Source organism: Mauremys mutica, chromosome 4, assembly GCF_020497125.1.
Source record: "Mauremys mutica isolate MM-2020 ecotype Southern chromosome 4, ASM2049712v1, whole genome shotgun sequence".
Classification (NCBI taxonomy): Eukaryota; Metazoa; Chordata; order Testudines; family Geoemydidae; genus Mauremys; species Mauremys mutica.
In genome coordinates this window covers 121,721,436-121,746,180 of record NC_059075.1, presented here as the reverse complement: position 1 = coordinate 121,746,180, position 24,745 = coordinate 121,721,436, and the positions used below count along the sequence as shown (strand labels likewise).

Here is a 24,745-nt window from a genome sequence, read left to right as displayed (position 1 = left end):
GGTGGAGGGTTCAGATTGCTTTGTGGCCTCTTGGTCTGGTTTGTTGGCTTAGAGATGCTCAGAGGCAAGCACGGATTTCCCTGATTGGTCCCTTGACAATGGACAGAGGTGAGGCATTCATAGAATCCTAGAACTGGAAGGGACCTCGAGAGGTCATCTAGTCTAGTCCCCTGCACTCATGGCAGGACTAAGTATTATCTAGACCATCCCTGATGGGTTTGTCTAACTGTCTTATAAAAATCTCCAATGAGTGAGATTCTACAACCTCCCTAGGTAATTTTTTCCAGTGCTTAACCACACTGACAGTTGGGAATTTTTTCCTAATGTCCAACCTAAACCTCCCTTGCTGCAATTTAAGCCCTTTGCTTCTTGTCCTATCCTCAGAAGATTATCAAGAACAATTTTTCTCCCTCCTCCTTGAAGCAACCTTTTAGGTACTTGAAAACTGTTGTCATGTCCTCATAGGTCATGTTTTGTAGACCTTTTATACATTTTTATTGCTCTTCTCTGGACTTTCTCCAATTTGTCCACTACTTTCCTGAAGTGTGGCACCCAGAACTAGACACAGTATTCCAGTTGAGGCTGTATTAGCACGGAGTAGAGCGGAAGAATTACTTCTTGTGTTTTGCTTACACTTCTGCTAATATATCCCAGAATGATGTTTGCTTTTTTTGCAACAGGGTTACATTGTTGACTCATATTTAGCTTGTGATCCGCTATGACCCCCAGATCCATTTCTGCAGTACTCCTTCCTAGGCAGTCATTTCCCATTGTATGTGTGTGTAACTGATTGTTCCTTCCTAAGTGGAGTACTTTGCATTTGTCCTTATTGAATTTCATCCTATTTACTTCAGACCATTTCTCCAGTTTGTCCAGATCATTTTGAATTTTAATCCTATCCTCCAAAGCACTTGCAACCCCTCCCAGCTTGGTATCATCCACATAGAGTGTACTCTCTCTGCCATTATCTAAATCATTGATGAAAATATTGAACAGAACCGGACCCAGAACTTATCCCTGCAGGACCCCACTTGATATGTCCTTCCAGCTTGACCGAACCACTGATAATTACTCTCTGGGAATGGTTTTTCAACCAGTTATGCACCCACATTATAGTAGCTCCATCTAGGTTGTATTTCCCTAGTTTCACGTTGATCTCTGTGGAGCTGTCTGCTTCCTTGATGCCATTGACCACGAAGGGGTCTTCCCTCCCACACAGACTGCAGCCAGCATTGGTGAAGTTGTTTTGACGGCTCTGTTTCATCCTCTTGGGGAGATCTTGGAGGGTGATTCTAAGACTCCCTCGTGTGGTTCCTCTTGCTCCACACATTGAGGAAGGCTGCTAGGAAAGACTACTACATTTCTTAGGTTGCTGTGCTGTCATTATGCTGATGACCCTCTCCTCTGCATCTCAGCAGACTCAAATCATGTTGGCTCTAACTTCCCGGTGCCTGGCTGAGATGGCTAACGCTTAGTCTGGGCAAGATGAAAGTGAAGCTGGTTGCTGGTGAAAGGAACCATCTAGAGAACTGCACTGTTCTGCAAGTGAGATCCACATCCTATGGAGTCTCGGGTGGCAGGAGTACCTTCAACCTCTGCTTTTGGCTAGGACTCTGCAAACTGCCCTCTCTGATGTGGAGCTCCCTGCAGTCAGTGATGCCTTGGGAACCTCTGTCTGATCACTGCACTGAGCACAACCTGGGGCTGTCTTTGGAAGCCATGTGTGAGCTTCAGCTAGGGCAGAAGGCAGCTGCTCATTTAATGAGCAATGCAGATGGTACAGGGTGTATCCCCTGCCCTGTGTAGAAGATGCTAGCTTTTGACTTGCCTCCAGGTACAACTCAAGGGGTTGACTTTGATCTCCAACCCTGTATGCTGTGGATCCTGGGTGAGTGAGAGAGCTCCTCTGCTGATGCGTTGTGTCAGCAGCTGAGATCAGAGGGCTGTTTCTGCTGATGGTACCTAGATATGCATGTAAGGGGTACTTGAGGCAGGTCCTGGAGTGGGGTGGGTTATCCCATCATGCATTGCCCCACATCAGGCATTGGTGCATGTTGCGTAGCTGTTTGCACTAGTGCACAGTGGGCGTAATAGGCCAATGGATCTGAGTGGAAGAGCTAGATTCTGTCCTCACTAACATCAGAGTGAGTTTGGAATAACTGCATTGATTTCATTGGCGTTACCCTGGATTTTCCCTGGTGGAAATGTGATTGGAAGCCGCATGGCCAGCTATGGAAGCAGCAGGACATAGGAAAGCCAGACCTTTTCAGCAGAAGATTTTTGACACTGGACATTTGCTTACCCAAAACAGCCTGAGTTTGTTGACCTTCAGAGAGTATCATAAGGCCAGTGTGCTTGGATAGGGGTCAGGGCAGTCAGAGGACAGGGAACAGGGGAGGTTGGATGGGTGGCGGGTTCTGAGGTGGGCAGTCAAGGGGTGGAAAATGGGAGGGGGCGGCTAGGGGGCGGGGGCCAGGCTGCTTGGGGGGCCCAGCATTCCCTACCTTGCCCTCCATACAGTTTCACACCCCGATGTGGCCCGCGGGCCACAACATTTGCTCACCCCTGGTTTAACTGAAGCTGTGGTGATGTCAAGTGCTGCTGCGTCATTGCTGTGGGCTGGGAGCGAACAGCCCACAGCAACAGTTACTGTCTTAACTATAAAATAATCCTATTTCTGCTCTGATTGGGAGGGGTGTGTGGTGAGGGCCACTTCCCCTCCCCCCCAGGAGAAATTTAAAATAGGGGCCAGACCCCTCCACTATGAACCCTGCCTTTTTACTAGCTACCCACAATAAGTCTCCTACTTCCCCCCCACTCTCTCTTTACCTTCCTACCCCAAATTCCTGGTGCCTCTTCACCATGTCCTCATTAGCAGCAGCAGCAACAGTTTCCACAAAGCCCCTGGACTCCTGGGTTCCCAAGTGTGGCTGGGGCTGCTGGGCTCGGATTCGGATCGCAGTCCCACCAGGGTAAATCAGGAGCAACTCTAATGAAGTCAGTGCAGTTACTCTAGATTACCCCCATGTGCCTGGCACTGAGTCGCCTTCTGATGGCTGGTATTTTTAGTAGCCCTGTATGAGATGAGTTGGATCTTGTCCCTAGAGGGCAAAGTACCAAACCCGTGGCCTCCACTGGCACTAGCTGGCCCCCTTGTCATCGGTCTCAGCAGAGATCCCACAAAGTGATAGGCTGTGGAGGCTGAGCTCTCCACTTCCCCTAAGCAGGTCTCTCTAGATCTGGGCTGAGGCACGCTGGTGGTGAATGGTGTGGGGGAAGTCTGCAGGGCTACTGCTCATGATGCGCCAGTTGTGGGGAGGAACCAAAGATGGCTATCACCAGGGGGTCAGTCTGGAACCCAGCCCCGTTACAAATGTTAATGAAAAGCCCCCTGATGTTTGAGTACCTATAGTGGTCACCGCAGGAGGAAGAGAGAGAAGCATCTCCAGGAAGGATGATCCTTCACTTAGATTAGTTTGGTGGATCTCAATCTTTTCCAGGGCAGGACTCACCCTCCTCATTGTTCTGAGTGAGGGTGAGTCCCGGAGTCACATGCCTGGCTTCCCAACAGTGCTGCACTGGCATGGAGGCTCCAGGGAGTAAGAAGTGCAAATTGGGGCACTGGTGAGATGGCCTTTTGCACCCCGGGGGTAGGCTGTGAGGGGTTCCTCCTCTGTGCCGGGAAGCCCGGTGTGGACGTGCTGGCTCTGGGAAGGTCCCCTAACCCTCTCACTGTCCTTGCCCTCCTTTACAGAAGCAGGACCAGGATGATGATGCTGACGATGTGGAGATTGCCATCGAGAACACGGGGTTCATGGATGAGTTCTTCTCCGAGGTGAGGAGGAGGCGTGGCCCTGGAACAGGCCTCTGTCTCATTTACGTTGTCCATGTGTCCCTTCTCTGGGGGGAGGGAGCAAGGTGGTCTGCCAGATCTCCTTTTCCTGGGGAACTCTTGGGGCTAGAGATCCCTTCTCCTTTAGTGAATAGCTGTGGTCAGGGCCGGCTCCAGACCCCAGCGCGCCAAGCGCGCGCTTGGGGCGGCCTTTTGCCGGCAGGCGGCTCCGGCGGACCTTCCGCAGTCATGCCTGCGGGAGGTCCACCGGAGCCGCGGGACAGGTGGACCTGCCGCAGGCATGACTGCGGAGGGTCCGCTGGTACCGCGGCTCGGGTGGACCTCCCGCAGGCATGACTGCAGATGCTCCACCGGAGCAGCGGAACCTCCGCAGGCACATCTGCAGGAGGTCCCGCGGGACCGGCGACCGCCAGAGCGCGCCCCGCAGCGCGCCGCCCTGCTTGGGGTGGCAGGATTCCTAGAGCCGCCCCTGGCTGTGGTTCAGTGGATAGGGCACAGATCTGAGTGCTTCTCCCAGATCGGCCACTGGGTAGCTTGGTGACCTTGGGCAAATCTTGTCCCCTCTCTGTACCTCAGTTTCCCCTCCCACCCTTTGTCTGTCTTGCCTATTTAGACTGAGACACGTTTTGGGGCAGGGACTGTCTCTAAATGTCTGTACAGCCCCTAGCACCCTACGGCCTTGATCACAGTTCAGTGCTACTGTAATACAGCTAATAGCGATCTCTTGCGGTTTAGATTGAAGAAACCCGACAAAATATCGAGAAAATTGCAGAGAATGTGGAGGGGGCAAAAAAGCTGTACAGTATCATCCTGTCCGCCCCCATCCCTGAGCAAAGTAAGTCTGAGCCTCCTCCTGGGCCTGAACAAGAGTGAACAGGTCACCTGCCTGGGATGGGTCAGTCCAGCTGGGGGGCAGAGGGTGGATCTCCTGGGGGGAGGGGGGGGGGGCGGCAGCAGGTGCTCTCCCGGTAACCTTACTGGCCAGGGTCCTCAACTACTGCTGACTGGGTTTAATTGCTTGTGCTTTTGCAGAGACAAAAGATGACCTGGAGCAGCTCACGGCAGAGATCAAGAAAATAGCCAACAGCGTCCGAAACAAGCTTAAGAGTAAGAGACTGATCCCTCCCTGGGCTGGCTGATTTGGAGCCTTCCCTTACTGTAGAGCCCTTCCTAGGGCCGACTGTCCCCTGTCAATGCCCATCCGTTGCTCATCTTTCCTCCTCCTCAGGACTGCCCTTTCCTCCCTGCACCTCACTGGGACTGCTTCTTGGAAATGACCCTTCCTTGCCAGGAGCTTTTCTTCCCCTAGTGGGGCACTGGCTGGATGCTGGGACCTTTGGATCTTAATGCACAGGTCTCTACTGCTTGCTTTAAAAGATCCACCACTGTTAGTCCAGCCTGTAGCAGGCTTATCAACCTCTGTGGCTCAGACACCACTAGCGGGGACAGAGTGCCATGCAGAGTGGGCGTGGCTGCATCTGGTGCCACCTAGTGTCTGGATAGGAAGGGGTTGCAGAAGGCCGAACCCACTGACTTGGCTATGGAGGGGTGGGGGGCAGTAAGGGATTGAGCCCCTTTCTTAAGGGAAGAAGAGAACTTGAAGTTTGTGGGGTAGGGAAGCTGAGACGTGAGACTGCAGCTGGTCCAGCCCCCCCATTATTTCACCCCACTTGTCCGTGTCCCCAGGCATGGAGCGGAGCATCGAGCAGGATGAGGTCCAGTCGTCAGCGGATCTGCGGATACGGAAATCCCAGGTGAGCAGAGCACTCCCTCATTCCCACACTGCAATCCCTGTTTCAACCTGCCCCTAGCCAGAATGGGTCCCAGAGGGAGCGGACTGCACCCATAGAGAGCCTGGGTGGGGAGGGGACAAAGGTAGCGTCAGAGATGGGAGAGATGGTACCTCAGCCCTGTGTGGGGAGATGATACGTTACAGAGAACAAAAAGAGCAGTACACGGATCTTTGGCTTCATCTGAGGATCTCTGAGTGGTGGGCTCCTCAGTCCAACAGACAAAGGCAGAACTCGATCCAATGTCTGGAAGTTGATTTTGCGCAAATTTAGACCAGAAATAAGAGACAAATTCTGTATTAGGAGGTAATTAACCATTAGAATGACTTTATCTAGGGCTGAGGTGAATTCTTCAGCCCTACACTTCTAGGAGTCTGTTTTTCAAAGCCAAGACCAGATGTTCTTCCAAACTGTCTGCTCTAGCTCACCCAGAAGTTCTGGGCTTCATGGAGGATTCATTGGCTGAAATTTTCTGGCCTGTTATACAGGTTGAACTAGATAATTCCTTCAGACCTTAAGTGCTATAAAAGCACTATCCGGAGCATTATTATCCCTTTCATACAGATGGGTAAACTGAGGCACAGACAAGTGACAGCATTTCCCCAATGCTGCAGTGGGTGCTCCTGTCAGAACCATCCAGGCTGTGTTTGAGGAAAGGGGAGGATAAGGAGGAGAGAGGCTATGGAGAGAGCTCCCCAAGCAGATGGGGCAGATGGCTATCCCAGCTGGAGAGGCAGTGCCCGTGAACCCACATTACCACAAAATAGATCATACAGTGAACTGCTTGTCTCCCCCTTTCCCTCCCCCCAGCATTCTGTCCTCTCCCGGAAGTTTGTTGATGTGATGACCAAGTACAACGAGGCACAGGTCGACTTCCGGGAACGTAGCAAAGGGCGGATCCAGCGGCAGCTCGAGATCAGTATGTACCCTCCCCGCTCAGGGGACATGGCCCACAGGCAGCATGTGGCCAGGGCCTGACCCTCCTCCCCAGACCAAGGGCTGGTTGGATTAATTGCCCACAGGAATGGAAACTACCCCACTTGTGCTTGGGTTACTGCAGAGACCATAATTAGGGCCCTAGCAAATTCACGGCTGTGAAACGCATGTCATGGACCGTGAAATCTGATCTTTTGTGTACTTTTCCCTATACTATACAGTGTTTCTCATACTGGGGGTTCTGACCCAAAAGGGGGTTGCAAGACTGTTGGGGGAGGAGGTCACAGTATTGCCACCCTTACTTCTGTGCTGCCTTCAGAGCTGGACTGACAGAGAGTGGCAGCTGGGCTACCAGCTCTGAAGGCAGCACTGTAGCAGTGCAGAAGTAAGTGTGTGTGTGTGTGTGTGTGTGCGCACACGCGCACGCAGGGGAGTTGGTTAATTTTTGGGGAGGGGGTGTCATCTTGGGCTTTATATTTTGCTGTTTTTAAATACATATTTGTTTTGTTACAACACTGAAATTTAAGATTTAAATATCTGACATCGAGAAATTCAAGATTTTAAAAAATGCTGTGACCGTGAAATTTACAAAAATGGATTGTGAATTTGGGAGAGCCTTAACCATAATCCTCCCCATGATCTCCTCCCACCCAGGGTGTCTCAGTGCCCCCTGCTGGGAAGTGTGGGCTGGGCAGTTGTGGGATTCCTACCTATCCCCCAGCTGTGTCTCTGCTGAATGTGAGGGAGATTTAGAATCTGGGCTTGGAAGACTTGTCTCAGTTTGGAGGCCAGAGGGGTTCACACAAACACACCTGTTCCCCAAAGTGAATCTTTTGCCCCCCTCCTCCCCCCACCCCTCGCCAAGCTCTGCTGTTTCTGCCATTCATGCCCAGGGATTTGGTCTGATCTCTCCTCTCTTTCTCTTGTGATAAAGCTGGGAAGAATACGACAGATGAGGAGCTGGAGGAGATGCTAGAGAGTGGAAACCCCTCAATATTCACATCTGGGGTGAGGATTCAGTGGGGACTGGGAGGAGATCGGGGAATGGAGGTGCATAAAGAGGAGGGACCTTGGACCATATGATGGTATAATAGTACCTAGCTCTTACACAGCGCCTTCATCAGTAGATCTCAAAGAAATTATAGAATGGGAAATCTAGGGGGAGACACTGGGATGGCGGGGTGAGCAGTGGGAATTTGGGGGGATGGGCAGTGAGAGTGGGTGTCGGGAGCAGGGTGACTCTGAGCAGTGGGAATGGCAGAGTGTTAACTCACAGCTCCTTAGCATTATCTGGGCTTGTGCAGGATGGTAACCGACACTGCCGGCTCTGTTCCAGATCATGGATTCACAGATCTCGAAGCAGGCGCTGAGTGAGATTGAGGGGCGGCACAAGGACATTGTGCGACTTGAGAGCAGCATCAAGGAGCTTCACGACATGTTCGTGGACATCGCCATGCTGGTGGAAAACCAGGTAACTGGGCAGAACAACCAATGAGGGGGTGGGGTGCTCTGGAGGGTTAAGGACTGAGTGACTGAGCAACTGGGACAGGAAGGGGTAACCTAGCAACCAGGGTCAGGGAACAGAATAACCATGTAACCTGGGGCAGGGAACAAGGTAACCAAGCAACTAGAGGGTGGGGCTCTCAAGGGATAAGGGCAGGCTAACCAAGCAACCAGGGACAGGGAACAGAGTAACTGAGCAACTGGGATGAAGGTGACAGCTGTATAACAGGAGGGGAAAGTGGGGTAAGCCTTGGTAACTTAGTAACCATGGGAGGAGACAGCATGACCACCATATAACCTGGGAGTAGGAAAAAAATTGGATTGTACAAGACAGGTAGGGTGAAAACCATGTAACCAAGCAATGCAGGGATGGGGGAAATGGAGGGACTGAGCAGCCAAACTAGGAATTAGAATGGGTAACTAAGCAACTGAACACCGGTGCCTTCTAGCAGCCAGGGATTTTCTGATGGTGGTACCTCGGATGCGGGAGCTGGGTGGGAGTGAGTTTGCGATCTTGGTGACATGGCTGATGGCATGGGGACCCAGAGGTCTGTCGTCCTGTACCAGTGCTCAGTGCCTGGCTTTCCTCCGACCCCACAGAGCTCCTGCAGCCAGGGCCCAATCCCTGCTCTGTGTGTCCCTGGGGGAAAGCCCCCATTTCACTCTCCTGATGCCCGTGCATTGTGGAGTGCAGCCACCTCTCTCACTGCAACTTAGGCATCAGTGTCTCTCTCTCTGAGGCCCCCTTTCTGTTTTCTACCCTCAATGCAATGCCGAGGAGGCGGCGTGTGAGTCGGGGAACGGTGAGTATGCCCCATTCCTGTCATCAGACCCAGGGAGAGGCGGTGGGAATGACTGCCTTGCTCACCTGAGCAGAGGGGGAGATCTCCAAGGGCAGGGCTGGGATCTCGTGATGGGAGGAGCATGTGCATGGTGGGAGGTGCTGCTGGGGTCTCATGGATGGGCTGCATTGTATCTTCACTGCACAGGTAACCCTGGTGATTGGCACCCGGGTCTGAGCCCCTGCACGAGCATCCCCACTGCAAAGCCTTATCGAATTAGTGTGTCCCCACTGTGTCCGTACTCATCTCTGTGTGCTTGGAGACATACCCCTGGGCCTTCGTGCTGGGACGTTCTAGGATTCTTTCCCAGTGATTTGCGGGAGATCTTGTTTGTCCTTCATGGGGCATTGTGGGAAGGGCATTGGAGGACTATCAGCACACGAGTAACTTTTTTTCCTGGCAGTCTCTTTGCCCAGTGGGGTAGGTTGCAGCCTGAGTTAAACCAGAGCTGGGCTCTAACATACTTCCCCCAGCTGAGTCAGCTAGCCCAGGCTTAACACCCCTCCAAACCCGGGTTTGGGAGTTTTGTGCATGGCTGGTAGGAGGGGTTGGGCTAAACCTGGGTGACAGTCCAGGCTAACTGTGCAGTGTAGACATACCGTGCATGACTCTGAGGCACGCCTGGTCAGTGGGTGTTTTAGGTGTTTGAGTTTCCTCTCTTTCTGCTCCCCTGACAGGGCGGGGTCCTAGATAACATAGAGCTGAACATGATGCATGCGGTAGACCACATAGAGAAAGCGCGCGATGAGACCAAAAAGGCTCTGGTATACAAGAAAAAGGCGCACAAGGTGAGTCCCCCAAGCCCCAATCTGTGCCCAGGCTGCCTCGCTGGCTCTTTTGCTCTCTTCTGCTCCCTGCCACTTCTGCCGCTCTCTGCTGCTCCCGCCATCTTTCTCTTCCTCCGCAAGGGAGCCATGATCGACCGCATAGAGACCAACATGGACCAGTCGGTGGGCTTTGTGGAACGGGCCGTGGCTGATACCAAAAAGGCTGTGAAATACCAGAGCGAGGCCAGAAGGGTGAGAACGACCAATCACAGCCCCATCCAGTCTCCACCTCCTGCTAATCAATGGTCCCGTCTCACCCTTCTCAGATGCCATCCAATCTTGAATCATCCCACCAACCAAAACCCCACTCCATCTAGTCTCCCATACCACCAATCACAGTCCCCCATCCAACCTCCACTCACGAGTCAAAGCCCCCATCTCACCCTTCTCAGAACCATCCAATCATGACCCATCCCACAAACCAAAGTCCCACCCCATCACCTCAACACCACCAATCACAGCTCCCTGTCCAGTCCCTGTGCATGTCAATCAAAGGTTCCTATCTCACTCTTCTGTCACCCATCCAACCATGACCCATCCCATCAACCAAAGCCCCACTGCATCCAGCCCCCACCCACCAATCAAAGTCCTTTTCCCATTCCACCCCCTCAGATCCACCCACCTCCCAAAATCTTCTCAGTCCTCTCCAGTCATCCTCCTCCATCCCACCCCTCTCTGACCTTGCTGGTCTCCATCCCTCCACCTCATCCCTGTCCCAGGCCCCTCCCTGTTGGGAAAGGACCAATGGCTCTCAAAGGTATTATGATTTCCAGGGGAGTAAGCCACCTGAATACTTTTTTGAGCACCTGGGCCAATGAGTGGCTGGCAAAGGTCCAGAGCAAATCCAGGGGCCCTGGTGACCCCTTGGTTTCTCAGTAATATTTCCCCATCCCTTGCTCCAGCTTCCTGTGCTCTTCTTTCACAGCCTTCTCCTCCTCCCTCACTTGTCCCCCACAGCCCGGACACTGAGTCCCTCCACGTATGACGTGCCATGCTGCATCCCTTTCCGAGGTAACTGCTTGGGCTGTCTCCCTGCTTCACTTTGCTAGCTCCGGGCTCCTCCCTGGCCCTTCCTTCTTCTCTGTACGTCTTGATAAATGTGGTTATGAGCCAGGCTTGGTCCCCAGAGCTCCTGCACTCTTCCCTAAAGTGCCTTTCGGGGTGGGGGGCGGCTGGGAACTTCCCCGCAGCCCACACCTCTACACTATTACCTATAGCACCCCCTGCTGGCAGGAGTCAATGCTGGAGTAACTTGAGCTCCCCCTTCAGTGCCCCCTGCTGGGAGAGGCTGGGACTGGAGTAGCAGGGTGCTCCCCCCACAGCCAGCACTCCTGACTGGCTATCTACAGCACCCCATGCTAGGAGAGGCTGAGAGTACCTCTCTGCTCACCATTCCCAATAGTACCCCCAATTGAGGGACGGTAGGATTGGAGTAGCTCTGTGCTCCCAGTGCCTTTATGCCATTCCCTGCAGCATCTCTTGCTGGAGAAGGCTGGGACAGGATTAAATTAAAAGGGGAGACAAATTTAAGAAGCCTAGAAATGCAGATGGTCTGATTTTTGTATGAAAGATTCTGGTGGGGAATATTTTTGAGGTGTTTAAAAATTGCTATGCTGCCTTAAAGGGGTGGCTGAAATCAGTGCTCTGCAGCTCTGAAATATCTGTCTCTTAAAGGGACATGTGCAGGGGGAGCCATATCTGTTGTTTCTCATTTGCTGTTGCATTGCTGTTTATGGTTTATCCTTTTGTTTTTGTTTTTTTTGTCCCCTCCTCCAGAAAATGATAATTATCATTGTGGTAGTGGTTGTCTTGCTCGCAATAGTAGCTCTGATTATTGGACTTTCCGTAGGGCTCAAGTAAAGCTAGCCCCCAGGGTTGCTGGCTCCAAACTGTAAGTAGTGTGGGGAATGTGGGGGTTTCCTGGGGCGCTGGCTCAGTGGAGCGACAGTCAAGCAAAGGTGGTGGTGTGACTTGAACTCATTGTTGCTTGCTGTCCAGGAGAGTTGTTCAAAACCTCTCGGAGTTGGGTGTGTATTGGTGGGTGCCTTGGATATTGGGTGGGGTTTTGCTCCTCATACCTGGAGACCAACCCTGCCGTGGGCCAGAAATAAAATGTATTCTCACTAATGTCAGTTGGATCTATCCTGGGTGCTGTATCCACCACCTTGTCTATGCATTGGGTTCTGTGCTCTAGGTTCTTGCTACTGGCTTTGGGTTCTAGACTCTGGACGCTGTGCTTTGTGTTCTGGGCTATGTGGATTCTGGCTTTGGGTTCTGTGCTGTGAGCTCTTGGTTATGGTTTTGGGTTCTAGACTATGTGCTGTACTTTGGGTTCTAACCTCTGGGCTACAGATTCTTGGCTCTAGCTTTGGGTTCTGTGCTTTGCAGCTGAGCTTTGCATTCAATCTCTTACATTTTTAACTCTTGCCTCAGCACTGGGGATGTGGCAGGCGAGAAGGTGTTTGCAGAAGAGGGGACGGTGTAAGGAGCATGACTTGGAAAGCGGGGGGCGGGGAGAGCATGATTTCTCAAGGTTCTAGAGCGGGGAGGATAGTTCTGTGGATACGGCCCAAGTGAAGGCAGCTGCTAGAGTCTGCTGCAAAGCAGGCGCCTGTGCTGTTCTTACAGGGCTCACTCGCATCTCTCTGGATCTCTGCAGACTCAAAGAGTGAAGGGTAGGCTGCTGTTCACAAAGGGATCCGAAGGGTTAATTCTGGTCTGCTCTCCATTCCTTGCCTTGGGGGGGAGGGAGGGGGAAGAGGGAAAAAGAAGGCAGGACTCTTCCAAGCTCCACCCCTATGAGTCACCAAAACCAGACCCCCTCAGATTGTGCAGATAATCAAAATAGGAGTGTGATGTTGCTTGGCCCCTCCTGGGCTGGGGTCCCCCTGGGCTTGACCAAGGTGCTTGGGCTGATTGGGGGAGAGGCAAATGTGACATTTCCCAAACACCACCCACCTGTGGCACCAAAATCGGGGAACTGTGCCAATCTGTGACCCTCCCCATTCTCAGATGAGCCGTGACACACACAGCTAACAAAATGACCATTTAATTTCTGTGAGTTGTTCCAGGCTCCCTCCATTCACATACACTTGGGTCACGATTTAGCTGTTCTGCTTGCAAAGGAAATCGCAAGCGAATCGCTTTTTATTTTAAATGAAAGCTGAGACTCTGGGGAGCAAGGTAGTGGTTTTGGAGACAACATCATGCAACATATGGGTGCGTATGCTGGCTGTTTCTGAGCCCCACAACGGGGCCATTGGCCCATCTGCAGAGGTCGTTTCCCCATCTCTAGCTATCTGGGCCCAGGATCTGTTAGTGTTTAGATATCCGTGATTATGTTTAATATTACCCTGCTGGCCTGCCCTCAGATGTGAATTGATTTCTCCCTTGTTCCTTCAATTTCTCCAGACACTCCTGATCTTGGTGGTGAGCTTTTTCCCTCGTGATCCTCCTCGTGTCCCACACGCCGACCTCCCGCTCCCCCTGCCTTCCCTGGACCTGCTAATCACAGCCTGCCCTCTGGGCTCTGCTGTGAATCATTTCCCTTTTGGGTGGAGCTTTTCCTAATAGCACTTCCTGGGAGAGCATTCATCAGCTAGCTGACGCATCCCTCCTGGAGGATCTGAGCTTGCTTCGCCATGTCCAGGAGGTAACTGTCTCCTGCACCACCGATGCACTTGAGAGAAGCCGCCATCAAGCCTTCCTCTTCTCCCCTCCTCTCCGAGTCCACAACCACCAACCCCAGTTCCTCCTCCTGATGTAATTTCCTGTTTCGGTCAGATTTCGTTTCCTGGCGGGATTCTCACCAATGATAGCAGAGCCTTAAAGGAATGTCCAGGACTGTGTTTCCTACCTCACTAGCCTGTCTTGTTTTCATCTTTCTTAGGGGGAATTTTTTAATTGTTTAAAATCTTTATTGAGGGAGGCCAGGGAATGTAAGAACTACCCCTCTGAATTGCTCCAGCCAGGACAGGGAGTGAGAGATCAGGGCTCGGGAGCTCACCTGGGTCGGCTGTGTGGCATATCGGACACTAACTGAGGCTGGACTCTGCAGTGCTCCCAGGACCTGCCAACCCCAAAGACAGTGAGCAGATGGGCCTGATCTTGAGTCTCCTGTGTAGCAATACACTAAACCTATGGCACCGGAATCCGCAGCGCTCCCAAGCTTTGTTGACACCAGGATTAACAAGGGATGTAAGTCAAACCAACAGGGACAGACTTGGCAGGGTCCTCATCTTTGCCAACCACAGAATTAGGGATGGGATGTGGAAGCAAAGCAGAGCAGGACATGTGGGCACTGACCTCAGTGCACTAGGTGGGATGGGTGACAAGGCTGGGACTGAAACCTGGGTCTGCGGCAGAGCGCCGGGACACATGAGCACTCTGAGCTCAGTGCAGAGTAAGAGCCCAGCGGAGCATGGACCGCTTCTCTTGTTAATCCTTTCCTGAGGGGCGGGTGCCTGTGTACGGAAGGAGTTGCCTGCAAGCCCTGTCTTGTGTGATTCCCTGTTTGCTAAGACCTGGGAGGAATCGAAACCTCTGTTTGCTTTGAAGTGTGAACCTTTGCGACTGGAGTTTCCACCTACTTGTTTGTTCTAAGCACAAAAATAATCCGGTTGGCTTCTGGCACCCAACCCAAAGCCCGGGCTCTGATACTCCCTGTGGTTGGTTTGCAGGGCTGGGGCTCTTGGAAACTTTAGATTGGGTGACACATTTTGTTAAATAGAGATCAGTGACTCCTGGGCCACGAATCTTAGCACTGACCTTGTCTGATCCTTGCTGGGGGCTTCTCGTTTGGTTATGGGACCAGTGGGTATAGCTGCCCACTTCTGCTGGGGATATGATTTTAGTGTGTGTGTGTGTGTGTGTAATAGGCTGTTTACTCAGGGCTTGTTGAGTTTTCATGTATGTTGTTTTAAATGTGACTGGATCAGGAGTCCTTGTGTGTATTTATTCTTACCAGCCAGTCCCTGAATGTCTGCATTTGTCACAGAAATCAGGGTGGCCTGTTTTTACTGGTGTGATGTGGGTTTGGGTGTGATCCACCCAAGTCAGGCATGACCAACAGCTGTAGCTGTATGACAGCTGTTTGGTGGCCTTGGTAGGAAAGGGGGATTAGGGTCTTGGGCCCCGTTCCCAGTGAACAGATCTCTGGATCACAGAAATACCATCACACCAATCAGGCTCCCTGCTTGGAAGCCTCAGTAGAGAAGCTAAGGACTGAATCAGTGGTGATCTTCCCGGGCAGAGGGGTGGGGGAAGCCTACCCATGTTGTGCCCGCTCTGAGGATAAACAGGGCCCAAGGGCTATACTAAATCCACTTGACAAATGTCCTCTCCCCTTGTTGAAGGATAAGGGGTGACAACCCTTGTTAGTCAGAATGGGGGATTCTTGTCCGTGAAGGAAGCTAAACTCCCTGCTCTAGCAGCATCTGGCTGGTCCAGGTGCACACTTCCACCCCCACCATCCTTCCTGGTGTTCTAGGGGCTGCACATCTCTTAGACCCACTCAGCACTCACCAGCTTGATGCCCCATGACCCACTCTCCTGATGTAAGACTGCACTTGGCCATTACCCCTTGGTGAACAGACGGAGCTGGGAGGAAGTTCATATTTGTCTTCTCCTTATCTAGGTCTTGATGTCTGTGATTTTTCTAGGTAGTGGGTATGGAGCATGCTGCCCGGGCAGGGTTGCCATTACAGCCCTGAGATGCCCCTGAAACTCCCCAGAGCTCTGTAGACAGGGGAAATGTCATTGTTTCACCAAGTGAGGGTATTGGCTTGTGTGTCTTTTTTTTTTTTTAACTTTGATTTATTTTTAATTTAAAAAAGTAAATAAATTTACATTTGATCACGAACAGCTCTCGCCTGTGTTATGGTGTTCCCTGCATGAGCCGTCACTGCCTAAATGCAACATCCAGCTAAAGCTACCCTAGCTGTTTGAGGCTGGGAGGCAGGGGTGCTGTCTCCTTGGCCTGCATCCCTCATGGTAGAGAGAGACAGACAGGACTTGGCTGGAATGAATGGCAGTAATAATTCATAACTAGCTCAGATCCTCAGTAGGTCTCAAAACGAGGTCAGGATCACTACCCACATTTTACAGATGGGGAAATTGAGGCACAGATAGGGGAAGTGACTTGCCCAGTGGCTGAGCCTGGAATAGAGCCTAGGGCTCCTGTGTCCCAGTCCAGTGCTCTAACCACTAGGTCATCCTCCTCTCAGTGTAAAGGAGACTTTATTAGCAGGGCTGCCAGACACTGACTGATGCTGTGGTTCTCTCTGGCTCACCAGCTCCCAGCCTGAGTAGTACAGTCTGTGCTGCCCAATGCACCGCACAGAGGCCAAGTCCTGGCCTGGAAGAGACTGCTCCATACAAACATTGGGATACACCAGTTCAGAATGCTCCTGGTTGGAATCTGCTGCTCTGCTTGGCCTTAGCCCTGCCCCAATTATCCAACCCACGGCAAGAGTCAAGGCTGAGTAAAGCAACAGATGGGGAAAGGGAACTGGGGTAAAAATCTGTCTGGGGATTAGTCCTGCCTTGAGCAGAGGGTTGGACTAGATGACCTCCTGAGGTCCCTTCCAACCCTGATATTCTATTAATTAAACTGAAAGGCAGTAGATACGGTGACCTGCCCAACGAAGGGTTAATGATAGTACCGTTTGGAATTAAATAGCCTCAGGACAGCAGCACTGCCTTGGGGATGAGACTGGGACTTTGAGCCTCCAGCACTGTGCTGAGAACTGCTTTCACTTGACTCACTGACATTTAAAGAGACAGCTCCTCTTTCAGAATAGCAGCAGTGACCAGGTTTGGCTGCAAAGGAAGGAGCTTTGTTTATAATCTCCATGCCACCTGGCTCTGCTGATGAACCTTGGGGAGGTGAAAGGGTGAGAGAACCCCACCCACCCAGGCTGGCCTGTTGTTCCAAGTCTCCAGAAGGGCCTCTTCTCTCCACTTCACCCACGTGGATCAGAAAACTTGGCTGGGGTTTCTCCTCCACTGCTCTGCAGTATCCAGTGCCTCTGGTAAGATGAGATAACGGGTTTTGTCTTTTCCTTGGGGGTGTGACATTCTGCATGCTGTATGTGTGGGGCAGGCTAGGTCCTATTTATTTAGCTATTCATTTGGCCCCTGTAATGATGGCATCAGAGCACATGGCTGGAGCTTGCTTTTTCTGCATGGCACGTGAGTTGAGGGGAAGGGAAATGAGCTCACTAAGCGATCATTTCCCACGAGAGCCACCAGCACCAAGGATATAACATTTTCTGTTCTCTGTGAAAGAAAAGCCCTACTCCCTCCCTCCACATCTCTGTCCTACTACCCATGGATCCCTTTCCTCTTTTCCAGCCCAAAGTGATGGACCCTCTTCCTCTGCTCTTTGACACGTGGAGGATGGGTGACCCTTCCCTCTCCTCTCCCCTCACTTCCATTTATAGTTCACCATAAACCCACTGCATGTACTGTTTGTTTACATTTCTCTCTCGCCAAGCAGAAGAAGATCATGATCATGATCTGTTGTATCATCCTGGCCATCATCCTGGCTTCCACCATTGGGGGCATCTTCGCCTGAGTGCCCATCTCCTGCCATCCGCCCACCACAGGTGAGCCAGGTGTAGCGGTGTGATGGGTGAGCAGGGTGGGAGCTGGTGTTTGGTTCAGTCAGTATTTGTACTTCTGGGTTGTGTTACCTGTGCTATGATTGCTTTATGCCCTTATTCTGGATGGGGGGGGAAGTGGTCTAGACTGGCAGCCTGCTAGGTGTCTAGCTGCTGTATTCAGCAGTGCTGCATCTAATGTTTGAGGTATCTCTGACATGCCACAACTGATCAGAGGCACAGTAGGGTGCTGAGTCAGACTAGAGAGCAGCAGGGGAGCTCTCACCCCATGAGGAGAAAAAGGGAAGTTGAGGAGCACGCAGGAAGTGCAATTCAGGAGCATCACTGCCAAGCCTAAGGGATGATCAAGGGGACAATGTCAAAAAGAACGAGGGACGGTAGATTACTGACAGAAAAGGGGACCATAAAGTAGATGGAACTGCAAGATCCATCTGTCCTTTTGCCTTTGGTGTCTCTTGCTCTGATTTTTCAGATGGATTTGCAGATGGCCTTTCACCGTTCTTCCACTCCGCACGCTGGTGCCACCCGTCAAATGTTCTTTCCCATCTGGATTTCTCACCAGCTCTACCTCTGACTCTTTATGGAGAAGTCACAGGCCTGGCTAGTGGACCCTACCTGTCAGATGTTCACCATTCAGAGAGTTCCTGGCTGGAGGGGCAGAGGAAGCCAGAATAGAACAGGGAGGATGGGCTGCAAAGACAGAACCAAACAAGACACCACGGGGATGATGCTAGCTGACACTAAAGGAAGTTCATCTTCCAATGTAACCATTTTCAGACTCCATGTTTATTGGCTGTTTAAAGTGCTTCTAAATATCAACCTTTTAGTTCAACTCTGTTCTCAGTCCTAGTGGCTCCTTCTGCCCATTTGTGGGTGGAGACTGACTAGCCGGCAGAGGACATCTGTTCAATGGAATGTGTATGCTCAGCACAAACTTACTGAAGGGTGGGGAATGGCACAGTCCTGCTTATGTTGCTCTGGGAGGCTCAGTTATCCTCCTTGGTGGCCAGGGATTAAAGACCGCATCTGACATTGTAACTGTCAATACATCAAAAGTGTAATCAGGCACTGAACTGTGAGAACATCTTTCCCCAGATGAGCAACATAGCTGTTTTCTCTCTCTGATCCTTGTGACCCCCTATTTCTCTGGTTCTTTCCCAGTCCACTCTTGCTGCTGAGGGTGGGAATCAGAACATGCTTGACCTGAATCACTAATACTTAGAAGGCATAAGGACCTTCACTCACTCAGCTAGGGTCTCTTAGGCACAATATAGACTCTATTTCCCTTGTTAATCTGTGGGATAGTCTCATTTATCCTACAGCAAAATCTTTCACCTGAAAATTTGTCACTTATTTTGAAACCCCAAACCGTGTCAACTTGAGTGTATTTGTTTGGTTTTCCCTCTCCTTGGATAAATCATTTCTGCAGTAGGCAGGAGTGACTTGGATACTGTCACTCCATACATCTCCTGATGCTTCTGTTCCTTTGGGTCCTTCCTTGTCTATCCACATGAGGAAAGCTCTAAGGTTACTTTCCCCTACATTACTCATACATGAGCCAATCATCACTGAGAGATTCTTCAGAGAGAGGAAGATTTCCATGAAATCTAATGATCCCTCCCCAGTTACACAAAGGGCAAATGACATGTTCCCCTTAAGGGTCAGGTGTAAGTGGAGCAGAGGACTCTACCTCACTCAGTGCTTAAGATAGCCCCCACCCTGCATTTATATCAGCTGTTATCTGTATAGTTACTGTTTCTAAAGGCACAACCATCTATACAGAAGCCTCTTTCTGAATAAAGAGTTCAATTCAGTGACCACTGCTCTAGTGTATTCAGTATGTAGTGGGGGTGGGTGGGTCATCTGGGAGGAAGTGTTCTTGGGTGGGGCAAGTTTCCTTAGAACTTCAATGATGCAGCATGAGAGGTCCATCTCCCTGACTTGGTCAGATGTGCAGCAATACAGGCTCTAACTTAATACTCCACAGAGGATCTGAGACTCCTTGGATGTCCCCTTAACCATTCTCTCTGGCCTCTAATGTACACAGGACACGGAGGCACAAGACCATGACACTGTAGGAAAGCTTTAATAATCCAAAATGATCATTGGTTACCCTAACCTGCCCCTCACACCTCCATGTTTACTGCATGCAACTCAGCCACCTCTGGAGCTGAGGGGCAGATCTCCACAGCAATGCCCACCCTCTGAGAGCCTACCACAACAAGATGGGATGCACTCAGAAGGGACTTCACACTTGCTGAGGATCAAGGTTCCTTCCAGGCACTCATCCCTGATATTTTTCCCTCCTACCCTCACTTGGTCATTACACTCTGTCTTTCAGAAAGAACTTGCCCCAGTAGCGCCCCTTCTGCGTCAGATCGTAGGGGCTCAGCACCTTGCGGATCCCCAGCATGTTGGAGGTGATGATGCGCTCAAATGTCCACGGGTTCTGATTTTTGTGTCTTCTCTCCTCTTCTGCCTGGCGCATCTCCTTCAGGGACTGGCAGCTGACTGCCTTGGCTGGGAACGGCAGTTTCTTGGCCACCTGTGTGAGGAAGTGCTCCACCTCCCCAAACTCACAGTGCCCACCCACTTCCAAAATGAGGCGGCCACATTTCACTGCTGTCACATAGTGGTCAATGGCACCTTTGCCCCCACCCATGCGCTGGCCTAAGCTCTTGCGGGTGATGGGCTTGTAAGGGGCTGGAATGCGCCACACAGCGAACATTATCTTGGGATCCAGGTGACGATTGATGGTTAGGCGCATCATTTCAAAGTGACCCCAATGAAGGTAACCACCACCCAATGCCTGCAAGGAGAGAGAGAGAGAGAGCGCGCGCAAGCACAGGAGTTATGACTCAAATACAGGTGAAGGGGCTTCTTCTGCCACCCATTTACAGTTCTCACTCATACCACTTCCATACTCTCTCTTGGCCTCATTTAGCTTATGTCTTCATCCTGAATGGAGTAAGCCCTAATGGTCTCAGCTGCCTTGGGTGAAAAGGTCAGCTCCTAGGGTTCTGTTTTCCTTGCTCTGGCTGAATCAGCCCAAAGGTGACCCCAATTTGTATCTCCCCTCCTCTCCCACTCACCAAAATGCCATACTGTCCTTGGGTGAACTCAGTGGCCTCAGTGGATGGGCCACGGATGTCACGTAGGTTTTTGAATTCCCGCCTCACTTTAGGTACACTTGGAACTTTGTCCATGAACTTCAGTTTGGGTCTGTCAGGGATGGAGATGTCTGGAAGGATGAACAAGAGGTGTCAGCATGCCTCACAAGCACCCCCACTTTTTCACTGGGGCAGCTGGTCTGGTGGGCACAGCTCTGTAGCTACAGGGTGCAAATATGGAACTGTCAGTAGGGGAACATCAGCCAGTTTTCCTCACTGAGCTTCTGAAAGTGTGTGGCCAGGGACCTAAGCCTATGTATCTCACAACTAGGCATGTTAAATCAAGCAAGGGGAGACATTGGCTCTACTGTAGGCTGAGAACACTGATTTCTCTAAGGAAAGGCAAGAAGGCAGCCTGGGTTAGTCCCCTGCTTAAAAAACTACTTTTTGACACTAGTAATAATACTGCCAATTCTCTCAGTCTCTAATGCTTCCTTTTAGGGCAGATGATTGAGAATGATAGGGGCCTCCTGCTATTTATCCCCAACTATTTGCATCCCACCTCCTTGAGGCTGAAGGGATGAATGAGACATCCTGAAATGGCAAAGGCCTGTCCTCTCATACCAAACCCTGAGGGTGGTTATGGGTTACTGTTCCTCCACCTCAAAGCCCTTATCTAAGCAGTCCCCCAAAGCTCCATTCCTCTCCTCCATTTTATCTAATGTCTACATGATGGCAGTGGAAGAGGTGGGTGAGCCAATACAGACCTAAGCATATGGCTACACTACAGCAGCAGCACAGCTATAGTGCTGCAGTTGTGCTTCCACAGCACAGTAATGTAGACATTTCCTACATCGACAGAAGGGTTTTTCTGTTGATGTAGATAGTCCACCCTTCCAAGAGACAATAGCTAGGTTGAGGTGATGATGCACTGGAAGGTTCATGGGTTGTAGTTGTTGTGTCTTCTCTCCTCTTCTGCAACTACAGTGGGGGTTAGGTTGACCTAACTGTGTGGAAATTTCTCATAACCGTAAGTGATGTAGCTAGGTCAACTTAATTTTTAGGTGTAGACAGGCCTAAGTACCAGCTTTACTGCTTCTTTACATCAAACATAACCAGCAGAGCTTCCCTATTTCAATATCAAGCCAAAATCAGCACTTGGATGAAGAGCAGCTGGCAAAAATTACTACTACTCACTCTTGCCTGGAGTCAAGAGAGAAATACAAATATGTGGGAGGCATTTAGACAACAGGGTGGGGAGAGGCAGAGGACTTGTTAGCTCAAAGACCCTAGATTCTGTCTACTTTCCACACTGGTCCAAAACCCAAGTGCATTAGCCTTTAGAAAATGGTACATGACCCCTCTCCCTAGGTGTTTACAAAAGAAATAGGACAACCTAGAGCAGGAGTCGGCAACCTACAGCACTCGTGCCAAAGGTGGCACGTGAGCCGATTTTTCATGGCACGTGGGGCAGGCTGAGCTGCTCATCCCACCGCCGCTCTGGGGTTCCCGCTGCTGGCCCACTGCTGGCCTGGGGGAAGGAACCCCAGGCTGGCAGCGGGCCGAGACCCCAGCTGGCAAAGAGCTGGTGGTGGAAACCGCAGACCGACTGGCAGGCTGAGCTGCTCAGCCCGCCGACTCTCTGGGGTTTCCACCACTGGCTCTTGCCAGCCGCGGTCCTGCCGCCAGTCCCACTCAGCCCAGCTGCTGGCCTGGGGGAAGACCCCAGATGGCAAGGAGCCAGCAGTGGAAACCCCAGAGCAGCGGCGGGCTGAGCTGCTCAGCCAGCCCTGGCTCTGGGGTTTCCACCGCTGGCTCCTGCCAGCCGGTCCCACTCAGCCCAGCTGCTGGCCTGGGGGAAGGAACCCCAGGCTGGCACTGGGCTGAGACCCCAGCTGACAAGGAGCTGGTGGTGGAAACCCCAGAGCGGTGGTGGGCTGAGCTGCTCAGCCCACTGCAGCTCTGGGGTTCCTGCTGCTGGCCCCTTGCCAGCTGGGGTCCCCCCCCTGCCGCAGCCCCACTCAGCACCCGCTGCTGGCCTGGGATTCCTTCCCCCAGGCTGGCAGGAGTCAGTGGTGGAAACCCCAGAGCTCTGGCGGTCAGCCCCCCACTGCTCTGGGGTTCTGGCTGCTGGCCCCTTGCCAGCTGGGGTCCCCTCCGCAGTCCCACTCATCTTGCTTCCAGTTGGAGTTCCAGCGCAGGCCCCCTGCCAGACAGGGTCCAGGCTTCTGGCCCTGCTCAGCCCTACCAGCCGCCAGCTCCACTCACCTCAGCTGCGGATCAGGGGTTCCAGCCACTAACCTTCTGGCAGTTGGTTATCAACTTATAACTCAGAAGCCTGTTTGCAGCTTAAAGTATCTAAATAGGTGCCACCAGACATTGGAAAACTCAGCAAGGAAAAGCAAGGGCAAGGATCACTCTAAACTAATAAGATCTGAATTTTAATTTAATTTTAAATAAAGCTTTGAAACATTTTGAAAACCTTGTTTACTTTACATATAACAGTAGTTTGGTTATATATTATAGACGTATAGAGACCTTCTAAAAAACATTCAAATGTATTACCGGCACTCGAAGCCTTAAATTAGAGTGTATACATGAAGACTCAGCACACCACTGCTGAAAGGTTGCCGACCCCTGACCTAGAGCAAATGGTGTGTTCTCCTGGCAAGGGAGATATGCAACTAAGTATATTTAAAAAAAATAAGAATTGATACACTCCTCCCTGACAGCAAGGATTACAAAACGCTTCCTCCACCCTCAAAAGCGAGATTAATAACATGCCTCCTAGCTAACCCATGCTCCCCCAAGAGATAGTGACAATGCGCTTAGTCAATACCCCGCCACACCGCAAAAATTAGTAATATGCTTTCTATAATGCTCTCCCCTCACCTACCACTCCAGCCCCCCACAGGGACTCAACATCTTCCCCCAACACTTTTCCAAGGAAGGTGACAAATGTGTCCAACATTACAAGACACCCGCTGCCCTTCTGTGTTGGCATTTCTCCATGCCCAGCACTCACTGGTATAATCCTGGGGAAGCACATAGCTCTTCAGGCCAGCACTGAGGACTCTGGCAGAAAAAGAATCTGGAAAATAAGAGAGGAGATGTAGAGAGACCTTGCACAGGTCCTTGGCCCTTAATAAAACACCAGCAGGAGACACAGAGCAGAGACTATCACCGACTATAACCTGCTACCACTGAAACATGACCTAGATCCCCAGCACAGAATGAAACTCTAACATGCTGCATTAACAGTGCGCTGTTCACAGAGGAACTCAAAGCGCTTCTCGGAGGAGGCCAAGTGGCATGCCTCCCAATTTACAGATGAGGGGAGGGAGGCATGGCAGACTGGGATAGAATCTCCACTCTAACCTACTGGTCCCCTCTCCCAGAACTGGAATGGAACCCAGGAGCCCAGGCTCCCAGCCCACCCGCTCTAACCCCTAGACCCCATTCACCCTGCTGGGATAGAACCCACGAGTCCAGGCTCCCAGCCCACCCCCACTCCTGTTCTAACTACTAGACCCCCCCCGCCCCCCGCTGGGATAGAACCCAGGAGTCCCAGCCCCCACATGAATGGTGCCTTCCAGGGCAACAGATGTTGGCGTGCCTCAGGCCAAGGCTGGAAGGTGGGCCTCGAGGGACACTAGGCCAAGGCGAGCCCCTCACTAGGCGGACAACACCCCGGCTCATAGGGGCAGGAAAGGGCGCTCGCCCTTTAAATCCGCCCCCGCATAAGGCCGGTTGGCGACCTTCTGACCTCCGGGGATCTTTGGCAGCGCGCGGAGAGGACGCGCGAGTTGCCTCCACATGGTCGCGCGCCGCTCCGGAGGGTGGGGGGTGTCCTCGCGCCGGGATGCCCCCGAAACGAGGCTACCTCAGGACCTGTACTGAGAAGCTCCTAAGGGTGGGAGAAAGCGGAAGGGGAGGGGGAAATGGCGCCTGGGTGCCGCCATCTTTGGAGTGTTCTTTAATCCGTCCGGGAGGAACCACTTCCGGTAATCACCAAGGCGTGTGGCACGGGCGGAAACAAGAGTCAAGAGGTTTGGTTCCGGGCCTAGGGGTTTCCAGCCTGCAAGACCAGCGGAAGCGAAGAAGTCGGGAGCCGACCAGGTCCCCAGGGGCGCTGTTGCCTCCCCTTCCCCCCATCAGCCTCGCCCTAGAAAGCAGGGGCTGGGGGGTGGTCCCCCATGAGTCTTTGCAGCCACAGAGGGGGATGGGGTGCTGCAGGCCTGGGCGGGGCCGCTGAGAGTGGG

The 24,745-nt window shown here is 51.9% G+C and overlaps 2 protein-coding genes across 7 annotated transcripts in view; one reads left to right on the top strand and one right to left on the bottom strand.

The window, feature by feature from the left end:
• The window catches only part of STX3 (syntaxin 3), a 31,960-nt gene extending 12,782 nt beyond the window's left edge, over positions 1-19,178 (top strand). Inside the window, exons 2-11 of one of the 5 annotated variants that reach the window (XM_045013169.1) lie at positions 3,755-3,835; positions 4,589-4,688; positions 4,886-4,960; positions 5,540-5,607; positions 6,454-6,562; positions 7,514-7,587; positions 7,916-8,050; positions 9,833-9,943; positions 17,250-17,358; positions 17,846-19,178. In XM_045013169.1, coding sequence (XP_044869104.1) covers positions 3,755-3,835; positions 4,589-4,688; positions 4,886-4,960; positions 5,540-5,607; positions 6,454-6,562; positions 7,514-7,587; positions 7,916-8,050; positions 9,833-9,943; positions 17,250-17,327 — 831 coding nt within the window. In that variant the 3' untranslated portion in view covers positions 17,328-17,358; positions 17,846-19,178. Of the gene's footprint in view, positions 1-3,754; positions 3,836-4,588; positions 4,689-4,885; positions 4,961-5,539; positions 5,608-6,453; positions 6,563-7,513; positions 7,588-7,915; positions 8,051-9,601; positions 9,713-9,832; positions 9,944-11,527; positions 11,643-13,162; positions 13,335-17,249; positions 17,359-17,845 lie in introns of those variants that run through there. The other 4 variants (XM_045013165.1, XM_045013168.1, XM_045013167.1 and 1 more) reach the window with 4 other exon arrangements.
• A 262-nt stretch (positions 19,179-19,440) lies between these two features.
• Positions 19,441-24,444, bottom strand: MRPL16 (mitochondrial ribosomal protein L16). 2 transcript variants are annotated; one of them, XM_045013171.1, is made up of 4 exons: positions 24,250-24,444; positions 23,509-23,574; positions 20,466-20,614; positions 19,441-20,182 (listed from the first exon to the last, which is right to left on the bottom strand). In XM_045013171.1, exons 1-4 carry the CDS (start codon positions 24,299-24,301, stop codon positions 19,697-19,699), a joined length of 753 nt encoding a protein of 250 aa, XP_044869106.1. In that variant the 5' UTR covers positions 24,302-24,444; the 3' UTR covers positions 19,441-19,696. The 2 variants fall into 2 exon arrangements, with proteins under 2 accessions (XP_044869106.1, XP_044869107.1); XM_045013172.1 differs by lacking the exons at positions 23,509-23,574; positions 24,250-24,444 and adding an exon at positions 23,376-23,495.
• Between the last annotated feature and the right edge of the window lie 301 nt (positions 24,445-24,745).

Excerpts from the sequence above, each read along its gene's own strand:
- MRPL16 (XM_045013171.1), bottom strand. The coding sequence starts at position 24,301 with ATGTGGAGGCAACTCGCGCGTCCTCTCCGCGCGCTGCCAAAGATCCCC. Across the intron at positions 23,575-24,249 it reads GCTGCCAAAGATCCCCGGAG|ATTCTTTTTCTGCCAGAGTC; the intron begins GTCAGAAGGTCG and ends CTTATTTTCCAG. Across the intron at positions 20,183-20,465 it reads AAGGACAGTATGGCATTTTG|GCATTGGGTGGTGGTTACCT; the intron begins GTGAGTGGGAGA and ends CTCTCCTTGCAG.